The 14,580-nt window shown below is 32.3% G+C and overlaps 2 protein-coding genes across 3 annotated transcripts; one reads left to right on the plus strand and one right to left on the minus strand.

The window, feature by feature from the left end:
• LOC109351051 (uncharacterized protein YKR070W) lies at window positions 4,194-8,605 on the plus strand. 2 transcript variants are annotated; one of them, XM_019592372.1, is made up of 12 exons: window positions 4,194-4,341; window positions 4,422-4,534; window positions 4,607-4,642; window positions 4,834-4,907; window positions 5,229-5,269; window positions 6,006-6,077; window positions 6,189-6,390; window positions 7,061-7,156; window positions 7,268-7,335; window positions 7,477-7,666; window positions 7,756-7,839; window positions 8,343-8,605. In XM_019592372.1, the coding sequence occupies exons 1-12, from the start codon at window positions 4,250-4,252 to the stop codon at window positions 8,400-8,402; spliced, it is 1,128 nt and encodes a 375-aa protein (XP_019447917.1). In that variant the 5' UTR covers window positions 4,194-4,249; the 3' UTR covers window positions 8,403-8,605. The 2 variants fall into 2 exon arrangements, with proteins under 2 accessions (XP_019447917.1, XP_019447918.1); XM_019592373.1 differs by having other exon boundaries at window positions 4,195-4,341; window positions 4,425-4,534.
• On the minus strand, window positions 9,147-12,928 carry LOC109351050 (probable trans-2-enoyl-CoA reductase, mitochondrial). The gene is made up of 8 exons (XM_019592371.1): window positions 12,458-12,928; window positions 11,422-11,565; window positions 11,225-11,327; window positions 10,924-11,023; window positions 10,570-10,646; window positions 10,403-10,481; window positions 9,408-9,526; window positions 9,147-9,284 (listed from the first exon to the last, which is right to left on the minus strand). The coding sequence occupies exons 1-8, from the start codon at window positions 12,891-12,893 to the stop codon at window positions 9,191-9,193; spliced, it is 1,152 nt and encodes a 383-aa protein (XP_019447916.1). The 5' UTR covers window positions 12,894-12,928; the 3' UTR covers window positions 9,147-9,190.

A 14,580-nucleotide genomic window follows, 5' to 3' on the forward strand; every position in this document is an offset into this window, starting at 1 on the left:
ATTTTCAATAACACATCTATCAATTTGATTGAAATGATATTACATTTTTATTATTAAAAATAATGAGAAAATATACATTTAACTCTCAATGAATAGAGAGGATCTTGAAATATTAACCCTTTTATTAATTTCTTGGCCTCGTCCTTTCAAATTTATGTGATGATTGTATTTAGATATGTAATTACAAAAATAGAAAGGCACTCGATGGTTTGAAGTTTGTCCTTTCCCTTCTGGTAGATAATATATTTAGTTTTTGGGCAATAATGATGATCTTCTCTTGATTAAAAAGAATAAACAAAATATTGTCTCAAATTTTTAATTAAAAGATAGGTGGATTTCTTATCCTCGCCATTATAAAAGCAAATAATACTAGTTTTTAATCTTAATTTCTCTTATTTGTCTACACCAAAATCATGAACTCTCCCAATAAAAGAATATTACAAAAGAGAGAGTGATAAGAAAATAAACTCTTCAATACAGAGATAACTGCACAACTTTTTTATATTCTTATTGGTTGATACTTTTTTTATAGAGATTGAACCTAACTTAACTCTAAAGTTAGTTCAAAAATAAATGATGCTAAATCCTAAGGAATATTTATGACTATTCCTTGTGAGTTAAACTATATGTTCGACATAGGCCTTGTTATAAGAAGTTTAAAATTTGCATTTTTTTAGTAAAATATTATTATGTTTAGGTCATCTTTGATAGCATCTTACCATTTTTTCACATTATATGTACAAAAATTATGAAAATGATGTAACTTTTTAGGAACTCGTAACTCATATGTAGGAGTTCTTTTTTCCCCAAGAACTTGTGGTTCTCATGCACGAGAGAGAGAATGAGATAATGAAACTTATGCATGAGAAAGTACAAGTTTTTGGGGAGTGAGAATAAAAGAACTTCAGCATGAAAATCAGGAGTTTTTTGAAAAGTGAGGTAGAAGTGACCAGCGGAGACTAGGTAGTAGGAAGGAAGGGTGGTGGGGAGAAAAGCTAAAGCTTAAAGGTATTGTTTGGTTCTATTAAAAATGAAAGGAAATAAAAAGAGAAGGAGAAAATTGATGAATTTAGATGTTATCCCTCCTTTGATTAGTGAAGAAAAATAGGATGGAAAGAAAATTTTGAGTGGGTCCCACAAAAAACATTTTCACCCCTTTGGAGAGAAAGTAAAATTACAATCATACCCATAAAAACTATGGATGAGGTACTATGATGTTGGTACACAATATAATAGATTGAGTTGCCTTGAAATTTGTGTTAACAATTTTTAATTAATTAATTTTAATATAAATAATTTTTTTATATATCATTACTTATACAAATATTTAATTATAAAATAAAAGTGAATATTTGTATGTTCATTTTGTACTTATTTAATTGTGAATATTTATGTCATTTTGTTTCATTATATATTTTTTCCTCCCTCTTTCCTCTCTTTTTTTCCATACCAAACAACTAAAAAATTATTTTACTTTCCACTATTTTTTTTCTTCAATTTTTCATTACTTAAGTTTTTTTTCCTCTTATTTTCTTTAGCAAACCAAAGTTAAAACTGCCTACCAAAAACTTCATAATGGAAACAAAAAATAATATAGTAAAGCCAGATCCAAAGCTGGCTGAAGAGAAAGCCCAAGCCCTCGGTGGAAAATAGTTATTGTTTAATACATTAGTATTTCCTAGAATAAGGATATAAGTTATCTCTTTCAACTACTAAAATCATGAAATGTGTGATATTTAATCATTTTCTATGATATATTTCTAAAAACTAAACAAAATGGTATACCAGACTAAACTATTGTGTAACTTGTGATTCCTTAAAACTTGAAAATTAAACAGGTAAATGCTTTGCTCTTAGCGCGCGCACATATATATATATATATTCTTCATGTGACAACCAGGCAACAAGCTTTCATAAATATCATTATTTGTACAAACCTAACATACCACATGCAGGTTGGTAACTCTTAATATTGTGTTAACTATATATCCAACTTCAAAGTGGCATGGGTGCAGTTCATAGAGAAAAAGTACAAAATAAGATTGCAAAATAATGAAGTATTCTAGAAATAAAAAACATATATATATCTTTTCTTACTTGTATCTAACTAAACAAAAAAAACATAAATTGCAAACACCATTTCTTTCCAATTTTTCTTATATACTAAGCAATATAAAAAAATTTCTCTTATCCTTCGAAAACAAAATACTTCAATAACTGGAGTGCTATGATTCTATGAACCTGCTTAGGTAAACACACCAAAAGGTGGTAGGTAACTAACATGCATAAATTTAACAAAAAGAAGCATAATCAGGCTAGCCAAAAAAGTAATATTAAATGTTGATCATGATTACCGAATATGAAGCCACTAGTAATGTTATAATAAAACTTAGACACAGTTACCTGCCTTTAACATTTAGAGGAGATTATAATGTCACGTTTATAAATAAAGAAAAATATCTAAGTGTTGGTTTAGTAGTGTAACACTCCGTTAGATACTCAAGATGATCAAAATGTCAATAACTTGATTACCGAGAGCGACATTTGTTAGGAAAAGGAACCATGAATCCTGAAGGAGATTAGTTCCTTACCCAAAAGGTGGACATACCCTTGATAGTACAAAAAAAACTAAAAATTAGGCGTGAAAGCTTATTAATTAATTATAAACTGTATTGATTGTACATGTTCTTACAAGTTATAAACGAGATTCAAAGACATTAGGCAATGTTATTAGGAAATTCTTCAAATGTTTTTTTTTTATCATGACCAAGTCAGGTCGTAAGAAACCATAGGATTAAATAAATTATAGAGAGGCTCTAATAAAATCATGTGACATAGTATTAACAAAGAAATCATGTGACATAGTATTAACAAAGAAATCATGTTATTGAGTGGAATCTTAGGATTGTCGCGAGTACTTTCTCTTGTTTAAGAAACCAAAGCTAGAATGTAATATTATATATGTCCTCTTTAGGCGAGGACATGCATGTAACAAAGTCTTAAAATAGAAAATATTCCCTTCCTCGGTTATTCTAGGGAAATAAAAAATGAATGTGGATGTAGTGTATGCCACGATAGATATTGTTGTTCAAAATCCAAGTCATTTTTAGATAGTATTAAAAGGTAGTCATGTCATGATGATGTATATTCAATTCCTAAGATATTAAAGATCAAGATACATGGTAGATATGGACCCTTGTTCTAATCATGAGTCACATGTATACTTATCTTTTAATATAATGCCAATATATTTCTTCTAGGTTCATGTACTTAGGAACTTGATATCTAACCTTCTTAAATCATAAGCATTAACCTGTCACAATAATTTGGGTCAGAATGTTGTTCAGTATGCAACAATATGAATGATAATGAGATAGATTGGGGTCGAGTTTATGTTTACCCAACCCCAAAATCTAAAACTTGAACTTGAATTAAGTGAGGTTGAAAATAATGATATCATCCCTGAACTCGTCAAGTTTCGGGTAACCTAAACTTGATGAGAACCCGCCTGAAACATGTGTTTATATATATATATATGTGTGTCAAATTTTTATATATAGGTTTTATATATGTATTTATATGTGATTTTGTAATTTTATATAAATTAATCGAGTTTGGGGTGAATTCGAGGGTAGAGTATCAACTAGGCCTGAACCCAAACTTGAAAGTTGAACTCGGGGTAAAACCCGAACCCAAATATGAACTCAATCACATCAAGTTTTTTCTACTAAATTCAAGTTGGGTTCAGACGGGTAGCCATAAGTTCGATATTCATTGTCATCCCTACTGGAGAGGAGAATGATGATTTCCCTTTTAGTTTTACGTATAAAAGTGTCTTATCACCATAAAATAAAAGGAAACAAATGTCATTACATATGATGTTTTCTTTGTTTTTTTTTACCGCACTTCTCTGTATTGGAGTCTTATTCTAATAACATGTGCTGATGTGAACAAAACAATCATCCTCAAATATCATAGAGAAGTTATTGTTTTATCTTCATTTGTTCTAAATAGTAAAAATATCACATGATTTTTCCTTTTGGTTTTAATAAACTTCTCTCGACTAATGGAGAGGATTGATCTTATGTTGAAAAAGATAAGCATTGTGCAAGACTCAGAACCGGTGACCCTATAGTTGTTTTGTTGGGCTGGCCCGTTTAACAAATCAGCCCATATATTCAAAAGCATTCACTTTGCACTGGTAACATACTTTTCGTGAGGAATTGAAAAAAGAGAAAGGAGTGAAACGATGAGCTTCAATCTCTTCACCAAAGTTTCTCGACAGAACCAATCAAAATTTTCATTTCTACTTTCACGTTCATTTTCTCACCAATCTGAAAGGTTCGTGAAACACTCACATTCCTCATTAATCCTATTTTTTGTTGCATCATATAATTACACTAATTCAATAACCAATGTAGCAGTAGTAGACATTCATTTGGGATTGCGTTCGATATCGACGGTGTAATTTTGCTCGGAAACACTCCCGTCGGTGGATCTCCGTCAGCGTTAACAAGATTATACGACGGCGCTGGTAGGATCTATGAATTTTCGCTATTTACTATTATGGAATGATTAATTTGTTTTTTTTTTGTTTCTGACTCAGGTAGACTCAGAATTCCTTACGTTTTTCTTACCAATGGTTAGTTCTACTTGTTATTGCTCTTATTTGATGTTTTATTATGTTTACAATACTTTCAATTTTGCTACGTTATGTAAGGTTTTGTTGTTATATGAGTGTAATTGATGAATTACCTGCATAATCAGTTCCTGAAAATATAATGTGTTGAACCAACAGGCCGTTTATTGATGATGATTTTATATTTTACACAGGTGGTGGTTTTCCTGAAGCTAAAAGGGCCTTTGAGCTGAGTCAACTCTTGGGTATTAACGTCTCACCTTCACAGGTATTTCTGAATTTTGTGATGCACTAATCAATATATGCATGTAGTGAGAATACCTTGTAAGTTGTATTTTAAGTTGAGAAATGGTTAAAATTAAAAGTTGAGTGCACTTATAAGTTAAAAACTTCACATTTATCTAGTATCTCTAATTTTGATCATCCAAATAAAATCTAATGTTTCTTGCTTCACACAATAATAGCCCTGTTTGCTGCATTTCTCTTTCAAAAAGTGTAAGTGATTGCCTTTTCACGTTGTTGCCCTAAATTTTATTTTGAAAGTGCAATGATTCTAGCCTAAACCATTAAAAATGTGATCATCATGCAGGTTTTACAGGGTCATTCACCATTTAAACAATTGGTCAATAGGTATACATGTGCCTCCTAATCGATCCTGTTATGTTTATTACATATGGAAACCAATAGGGGTAAAAAGAGTTCAAGGACTTTAGGCCTATTTCATTCTGTTATATTTATCTTTATATGATTTTTTCAGTTTAAAGATTTGAGAATGAAATCCGCACCACAAGTCGCTAGAATTATGTATATTGGGTTAATTATGCAACACGATGAAGAAATTGATATAGATGTAAATCATGATTCAAGTGGGGGGATGAAATGGCTAAGTGCTTTAAGTGTCTGTCGTATTTGATAGAAAAATGCAACTCAAGCTTAAGGAATTTTTTTACCTCCTAACTGTAAGGCCCAGTTTTAATGAGACTGAATGTTGTGCTGTAAAATGTCAACAAGAGAATAAACTCAATGTAGTAGAGATGTAAATGTTGTGGTAGGTGAGTGTACAAACTAGACAAGATAGAGTAGGAATGAATCATTATGGAGAAACTTGAGCTAGTTCCTATTGTAGAAAAGATGGTAGAATTGTACCTTAAAAATAGTTTGGATATGTGTTGAGGTGACTATTAGAAGTCCCATTAAGAAGAGTAGGTCAAATGGAGTTAATCTAATTTCTAGAGGCGAATGGATGCCAATAAAAATCATAAGTAAAACGATTAAGGAGTATTTAAAGATCAATGCTTTTTTAATGAACATGATTTATGATGTCAACCTCACTTAGTGGGACTAAAGCTTCATTGTGGTTATACAGATTTGAGAATGAATTCATTGTTGCTGTGGGAAAAGGGCAACCTGCTGCAGTGATGTCTGAATATGGTTTTAAGTAAGGTTTTAACTTCTAAGATAATTGACTTTTCTGATATTTCCTAAAAATGACGAGTAAGCAACCCATCATCTTCCTTATTATCTTTATTTTTGTTGATTTTATCTTCAGAAATGTTCTTTCAATTGATGAATATGCATCACTCTTTGAAAATATTGATCCACTGGCACCGTACAAGAAATGGACAACCAAATTGGCTGCTGTTCAGAATGCAGAGTTTAATGAGGGCGCTCCAAAGAATCACGTGTTCTCTGAAAGGGTTAAAGCAGCATTCATAGTTAGTGATCCTGTTGATTGGAGCAGGGACATTCAGGTTTCAAAGATTTTATTTCCTATCCATGTGACCTGTCTTTCCTTTTTATTTCCTGCCTATTTGGTGAGCCACATACAGGTTACATTGATCTATGACTTATTTGTATGAGTCACAAGTTATATGGAGTTAGTTTAATTAAACAGCTTTTACCATAACCATTGGAAAGTTAATGGAAGGTTTAACCATTGTTCAGACATTTTTTTCACAACGCGATAGGATTTGTATGTGAAATAAAATAACACAATTAGATTAAAAGTGGTTTTGGTCCTTCCTATGATGAGGAACCAAACTGCATGCCATGACTTTGTGGTTAGCTATGAAGCAGACTTATTAAAACTGACATCCGGACAGACCAAAAAAAAATTGTAACATCGGTGTAGGTCATGTGTGCCAACTTTTCAACACAGTAAGCCCATTCCAAAAAAACATGGAGCTTTACATTTTCCAAAATAATGTTTTAAATCAAATTGTCCCTGTAAGATTCTGATGGGAAGTTCAATACGATAACAATGACAACTCAGACAGAATAATATGTAGCGAATAATAATTTCCCCAACTTACGAGAAGTGAGAGAAAAAAAATCAAACAGTACTTTGGATTTTTTTAATCTGATTTTATTTTATTGCACTGAATTTGTAGATTAGTGAAGTGACTGAGAGTTTTCATTCAGGTTCTTTGTGACATCTTAAAAACTGGAGGCCTTCCTGGAAGAAATGTTGGACCACAACCATATCTGTATTTTGCCAATGATGACCTTGAATACCAGGTTGGTTGATGTTTTCTGTAGGTAACTTCTTCAGGAAGATATAGATATTACATGGAATCCTTTTAAAATGCCATATTACTATACTTACTGACAAGGTCCCAAAAAAGCTAGACTGCTTTTCCTTCTGAACGTCTGGGCTTGGGAGCTTTCAGGATTGCATTGGAATCCATCTTCAACAGGTAAGACTGCCTATTATCTAACCACTGATGTGTGTGTCCAATATATAGATAGAGAGGGTGTGGGGCTTCTTAAGCACAATATCAAAACTGCAGCCAAATATAATTGCCTTAATTTCTTACCAAGAGATGCTCTCCTTGCAGGATTCACCATCATCCCCTGAAGCATACATCTTTTGGTAAACCACATCCATCTGTTTTCAGGAATGCTGAAACTGTGTTACAACAACTTGTGCCGCAGATTCATGACGATACTTATAATCATGCTCAAAATTTAAAAACACTTTATATGATTGGAGATAATCCTGTAGTTGATATCAGAGGTGCAAGACAGGTATGCCGCATGGAGTTAGATTTCACAAACATGATACATTAAGTTATCTGCTGAAAAATGGTGATATTAATGGAAATTGTGCATTTCAGACTGGGCATCCTTGGTTTTCTATTCTCACCAGAACTGGGGTTTTCAAGGGGAAGGGAAATCATGACAAATTTCCAGCAGACCTGGTAATCCCGTTTACGTTCCTCTAGAAAAGTGTCATATATAGTTATACATTTTCCTCTCTCTCTTTTAATTTCTTTGAAATATGGCTGTCACTGTTATGGATAGTTAGAGGCATAAGATTGAGAAACACTATATATCTTCCAATAGCAGATGCCAAGATGGGAACAAATAGTATCCCAACCAAAACTGAAATTGGTTAACAATCTGAGTCAAACAGAAAGTAAAGGATGTACAATGTTTTCATTTTGTTATTAATTTCTTTTTGTTTTCGGGGCTTTTCGCCTTTTGAAAAATTGATGGAAGACTAATCATTATGAAACTTACAATTTACACCACAATCTGCATTGAATTGTCCAAAAAGTGTTTTCTGAAATTTATGGAGGAGTTATGACTAAGGCAACACCACCAGTAGCTTATTAAACTCAAAGTGTCTACTTGATTATCTAAAACTTGCACCTTTGTGTAAAATACTGTGGTGGGATTATGAACAACTTCATTTCTGCAGGTTGTTGACACTGTAGAAGAGGCTGTGGACTACATCTTAACAAAGGAATGTGCTTCATAGGTTCCCTCTGCTTTATTACATGGCCAAGGCTCTGATTCTTTCTGCTAAGGATTCTGAAAAGTTGAGGTTTGAAAGTTAAAATATGATTCTTTGATCAATTGAAGGATATAATAATTTATGGCCAAATCCTCCCATTCATTTGAAGCATAATTTGCATAATGATACACTTGGTGAAAATTGAAATTGTTTTTTTGTTCTTCCAATTTCATTATGTTTGGCTGCTTTATTTATGGACTGTGCTTTTAGTTGGGATTCTTTTTAGCCTTCTTAAAGCCTCACTACACTTTCTTGATCCCGTAGTTTCATTTCAATGTTTGAAGGAATTTTACAACGAAATCCCTCAGCCCCCACTTCAAAGTGCACGACTGAAAATGTTATAATTCATTGAACTTATTTTAAATTTAATATAGTTAAATAATAAGACAAATGACATATGGTTCAACGGTTTCTTTTTCCACTCATTTGAAATGATAAAATTTCAGCTGTTAAATAATTTATCTATATGCTAAAATATGAAATTAAATTGTTCTTGAAGATGATGACTATTGAATGAGGTAAATAGATGGAAATCGTAGAAAGAGATGGTTCCCACATGCACCATGAATCACTGGAATGTAAATTTAGTTTTTCTCTGTTTATAAATTTTTATGATTATTTTGCATTTTTTCACTTTTTATTTTATGTACTAACTTCATTCATGTATATTATTTTTAATTCAATGATTATTAATAAGGAAAAACAATCCCCTCTCCAGTCTCAACACACAATTAAAAAGATAATACCAATATTTAGAATTTGATAACTTGCTTAGGCTGGCTCCCAAGTTTTCCTAGAGCTTTATCCAATGCTGTGTTGAATTCCTCAAAGGGAGCCAGTTCCATCCTGCAAACAGTGTGACCCATTAATTCAAAACAGATACAATAGGACAAAATTAAAATTGAAGTTTCATGACCAATTAATAATCTTCGTTGAATAATTTAATTATTCCATGGATAGAATACATACTTGTATTTTAACTTTCCATCTTTTACAAGAGCCAAAAGCCTGTCTATCATTCCTCTGCTCTCTTCAGCTTTATCTTTGCCCAACCATTTCTGCAACCAGAATCCCCTCAAAGAAAGTTCCTGCAAACATGTGGTTCTAGATTATGGTTACACTTCTAGATTAGTTATTCTAGTAACTAGTAAGCAGAAAGATAAGATATGATATAAAAGGGTATCAAGGCTCATGGTCTAAAATGACTATTTAGCCTTGCCTATCTTCTACCCATTCATTTTCTATTTGAAATATTAAGTTCCAGAGATGCCATACATCACTTGAACATATAGCTATGAGACTGGAGGTATTGATTGTGTAAAGCCCTCCTAAGAGTGGCATACATCACTTGAACAAATAAAATCTTATAAGCTCAAAAGTATCCAGTGGATGGATAACTATGTTGATTAACATGATATATATGCCCTGCAAACTATAGAGAGAACTTGAAGAGACTTATAATTTATCTGTTCCATCTCTGTATACTGCAAAATAACATCTTGCTCTTCAACAACATTAACCTTATAAACTCAAAATATGGGTCTGTGTGAAGGCTTGTGAACTTAAAAGTATTTATTGAATTTACAAATATTTATAAACTCAAAATATTGGCCTAGAGTCCTAGAGTACTTTTTACTAGTATTGGCATCATTTATACCCAACTTCAGCACATTTAGAGAGCATAAAATATATCATAAATTTTACAGGAGACTTGTCAATTATCTTAAAAACTTCATGACATAAAACCCCCTTCCTTAATTTGAACTACTTCTAAGTTCCAACTAGAGCCCTTGTGCAAACTACTCAGCCAGACAATAACCACTTTTTTTAGTGGCAATTTTAATTTGGCTCAAGTTTATAATGCCATGATTAATATCTTTAAGCTTCATGTCAATCATTGCTAACCAAGATATATAGTAATCATTTAACTGAGGGAAGCCAATGATTGGAAGTTACGGCCTGACCTTAAATATGAAGGATGAAGTTGATACTGTAACGGGTTTTTTAGACATTCCACCATATGTCACCATAGTCCCTCCATGTCTGCAATGCAAAAACTTTATTTCAATATTTGTTAGAATGATATATAGTAACGGAAGGGAACTTCTTTACCTAATATTTCATGTCATACCTCAAAAATTTGAGAACTAAAGAAGCAGCATTGCCACCAACACAGTTAAAACCCAGAACAGGCTCAGGTATATCACCCTAGCACATCAATTTGATTTAACAAGTTATTCATATCCGAGATAGATAATAACTCCTAAAACAATTGTGTTTGCCACAACTAATAGAAATGAGATTTGTCAGGTTCCCTAGTGTTTCAGAAAGGCACATTCATTCAAAACTTAAAATAATAAAAGGTAGAATTATATCCATATTAGGCTTCCCAAATGCTCAACCAATGAATCGTCGACATTCATCTGCAAAATTGACATCCATCCCATAGCATAGACCAAAACAACAATTACAAGTAAAAGTATACCAGGAGACTCTTGACATTCTTCACTTCCAGTTCATTCTCGGTAAAAACTTCATCCGCGCCCAAATCCTTAAGTCTTTCTTTTACTTCATCAACCCCAGCCCTGCCAGTAGAAGGATTTGCAGTGCATGATTAAGATTCTTCATAAATATATTATTTAGCTGGAAGCGCAGGAAAAGGGAATAGAAGAATGTTAACCATTTTTATTTTAAAGAAACAGAAAAAAATGTTATCATAAGCAAACTATAATCTAAAATAATATTTAGAAGCTCATAAAACATGCAAGGAACATTCAAAGGAGAACCTGTCTCTTATAATATTTATGTTACGAATGCCACGAGATTTTGCAATCTGAATGACACACTGCCCCACCATGCTCGTAGCCCCATTTTGCACAATAGTATCTCCTGTTGATACCCAGAATTACAAAGTTCAAACAGGCACAAACAAATGCACTCATGAACAAAAAAATATTACAGGAATTGTAGCAAAAGGGGGTGCCTGAGTTCAAAGTAATGCAGTCTTCAAGCATGAGGAGAGCAGTCAATGGATTAACCGTAATTGTAGCAGCATATTCCATCGGTACACCCTTGTCTACTTTGTGCCATACGTTATGATCTTTGACAATGTATGTCTGCCATGTCCCTGTGCCACACAAAAATCAAATATAATAACATTGGTAAGCTAGGAAGTACCAACACTTCAAATGGTTATCTTATTAGTATAGAACGTTTGTATTAACACAACTGCACAAAGTTAAGATACCATAATGATTACAGAAACATCTAGAATAACTAAAGCCGAGTTACAAAACATTGATATCTTTATTTTAATTTAGGATGTGTTTTAATGACAGAGAGTGAGACTCGGCTAAACCGTAAAGTTATTTTTCTTATGCTTCAAGTCTCTCCGCTTGAGAGAGAGGGGGGTAATACTGCACACATTTACTCTCCCCAGACCTACAAGATGGTTGTCTTGTGCATTGGGTCGCCCATGTGTTTTAACGATAAATTGGACTCGTTTTTTTTCCTTTTTTCTTTTTTCTTTAACCGTGCATCTCTATCCTCAAAGCTATGGACGGTGGTTAAGTAAAACCACTCCAAAGTTGAAATTACAGGATTCAAAACCTGATCTCACATTACATAATTTTCCAAAAAAAATCTTAAAAATGGATTTGTCATTCCATTCTATTCCAACTAGGTGTTTTAAATTGCGGTAACGGTCGTAATTGCGGTTATTGTAATTGCGATCATTGCAGTCGTTGCGATACGAATTGCGCCCATTGTAATGTGAATTATTTTGTAAATAAAAAAAATTGACATCCATTCAGTTTGTTGTAGCCCGATATTGTTGCGTTGCGGCCTATTGCAGTTACATCGAAGTGGCCAGCTGCAGTAGCAATTTGAAACGCTTTTCATTCATTCACTTCCATCAATCAATCAACCCAAACATAGCATCTACTTATCCAATTTAGTGAAGAAGAATGAAATAATAAAATGCAGAAATGAAAAAACAAGCAAAAAAAAAAAAAACTAACCAAAAGAAGGTGGAGAAGGAATAACCCAATCACCAGGAGAGAAATTATGAACAGCAGAACCAACAGAATAAACTTCTCCAACACCTTCGTATCCACCAATAGCCGGTGGTTCTGGCCGCACTGGATAAACACCCTGTATCCTATTTATATCTGATGGATTTATAGGAGCTGCTAACATTTTCACACACACTTCATTCTCTTTCACTTCAATCCCTGGAATCGAAACTAACTTCGCCACCGTGTTAGGTTCACCGTGTGTTGAGTATATTATTGCCTTCGACGGCGGCGATATGGTGGCGGCGACGGAGAATGCTCGTGTTATGGATTTGAAGTTGATGAATGGTAATGGTTTCTGAACTCTCAAATATGACGTCATTATTCTCATCGCTGTTTGTGTTACTGGATATTTCTGATGATGTTTATGCACGGTGCACATTGAAAACGACGTCGTTTATCTGGAATATCAATATCATCAACTTGGGCCTTGGAAAAGATATGAGCCAACGTTTTTTTACTGATCGTAAAATCTATGCACGGATATTTTAAATTTTTTTATACTGTTAGCGTATTATTTATTGTTGATTTGTATTACTTATGTTTTATGTTTAAGAATCAATAATTAATAAATCAATGATGAATGATTTGTTGATATTGTAAAAACACTTATACTATTAGTATATACATATTAAATCCATGTCTAAAATGATGAGCTGAAATAAATAATATAATATCATGTAGATTTTTAAGTAAAATATTTCTAAATATAAATATATAATGTATTTTTGGAATTACCAAGGTATTTCTTACTTTTTTTGGGTAAGAAACTAATCATTTTAAAAGTTGTGGTTGTCTCTCCCCTTGTCGCTTACAATAATGGAATATTTGATCTTAGGAATCCATTATGACTTTACACTACTAGATCAGATATATAAATATAAATATATAATGTGTTACAAAAGAATGATAACAATTATATTAAGTCTTAACTAATAATTTTTAAAATGAATAAGTCAATACTAAAACTTAAGATAATACTCGTATACATAAGTCTTAATATTATATCATTAATTTTGATCACCACTATAATCATGTCAAATATTGTGTGTGGTTATGTTTATGATTATGTGGTTATTAATATTGAAGCTATTTTCCTTTCTCTAAATGCCCTAACAGCTACCAAATTAATGGATTAATTATTAATCCACTTAATTATTAAAATGGTTGTAATACTATATATGCTAACAAATTGAGCTAGAACTCCACACAAAACATCAACGAAACAATTATAATGTTGTTATATGGTAGGTCTCTTAGCTGGGATGTTAAGGTTAATTACCTGCATGCTGAAGGAACTTCAATTATTTGATAAGGAACTTCAATTATTTGGTAAGGGACTAAGGGGTAACCTCCATAGGGTGACCCCCAAGTTATTTTATGTAAATATGTCTATATTGATTAAGGAAAATGATGTATTTCTTGAATAAAATATAATTTTTTTAATGTATATATTTGTTTTGTGTTAATCTTCTAAAAGTGTCTAAGTTAGACCTTCCTCATTCAAATCAATTTGGTTTTTAAGTATTCTTATATTCTTCTTTTTAAGATAGTCTCGGATAACTAATAAGGCGTTGGTCTAGTAGTCTAAGGCTTTACTGGATTTCAAGGTTGAATGTTCGATTCCTATGAGCGACACTTGTTGGGGGGCAACCACGAACCCAAAAAAACCTTACCCAAAAAGGTGAAGAAATATCATTGATAGTATTAAAAAAATATTCAGATAAAGTTTTATTTTAAAATTTGAATCGTAATGATGTGAATATAAGTTTTAAACTTTAGTCATTCCTTTTCAAGATTGTTGCTTAAGGCTTTAGTAAGTCTTGTCATGATTTATTTTCATTTCATCCTAACCTATCACATATTTATATTCTTAAGATTTTATTAAAAAAAATATATGATACTACATTAATTATACAAGAATGTAAGCCTTAGGACCTAAAATTTTAAATTAAGTCTGATTGACTAAAATACTTTGATAAATGAGAAGAGTAGTGAGAAATTTAGGTTGGATATTCTTTTAGTATCTATTGTTCAACAACCATGATTTATTTTCATAGTGTACAAGT

This window comes from Lupinus angustifolius, chromosome LG06, assembly GCF_001865875.1.
Source record: "Lupinus angustifolius cultivar Tanjil chromosome LG06, LupAngTanjil_v1.0, whole genome shotgun sequence".
In the NCBI taxonomy this organism is placed as follows: Eukaryota; Viridiplantae; Streptophyta; class Magnoliopsida; order Fabales; family Fabaceae; genus Lupinus; species Lupinus angustifolius.

Excerpts from the sequence above, each read along its gene's own strand:
- LOC109351051 (XM_019592372.1), top strand. The coding sequence starts at position 4,250 with ATGAGCTTCAATCTCTTCACCAAAGTTTCTCGACAGAACCAATCAAAA. Across the intron at positions 4,342-4,421 it reads TTTTCTCACCAATCTGAAAG|CAGTAGTAGACATTCATTTG; the intron begins GTTCGTGAAACA and ends TAACCAATGTAG. Across the intron at positions 4,643-4,833 it reads TTACGTTTTTCTTACCAATG|GTGGTGGTTTTCCTGAAGCT; the intron begins GTTAGTTCTACT and ends TATTTTACACAG.
- LOC109351050 (XM_019592371.1), bottom strand. The coding sequence starts at position 12,893 with ATGTGCACCGTGCATAAACATCATCAGAAATATCCAGTAACACAAACA. Across the intron at positions 11,566-12,457 it reads TCCTTCTCCACCTTCTTTTG|GGACATGGCAGACATACATT; the intron begins GTTAGTTTTTTT and ends TGTGTGGCACAG. Across the intron at positions 11,024-11,224 it reads ATAAATATTATAAGAGACAG|GGCTGGGGTTGATGAAGTAA; the intron begins GTTCTCCTTTGA and ends TTCTACTGGCAG.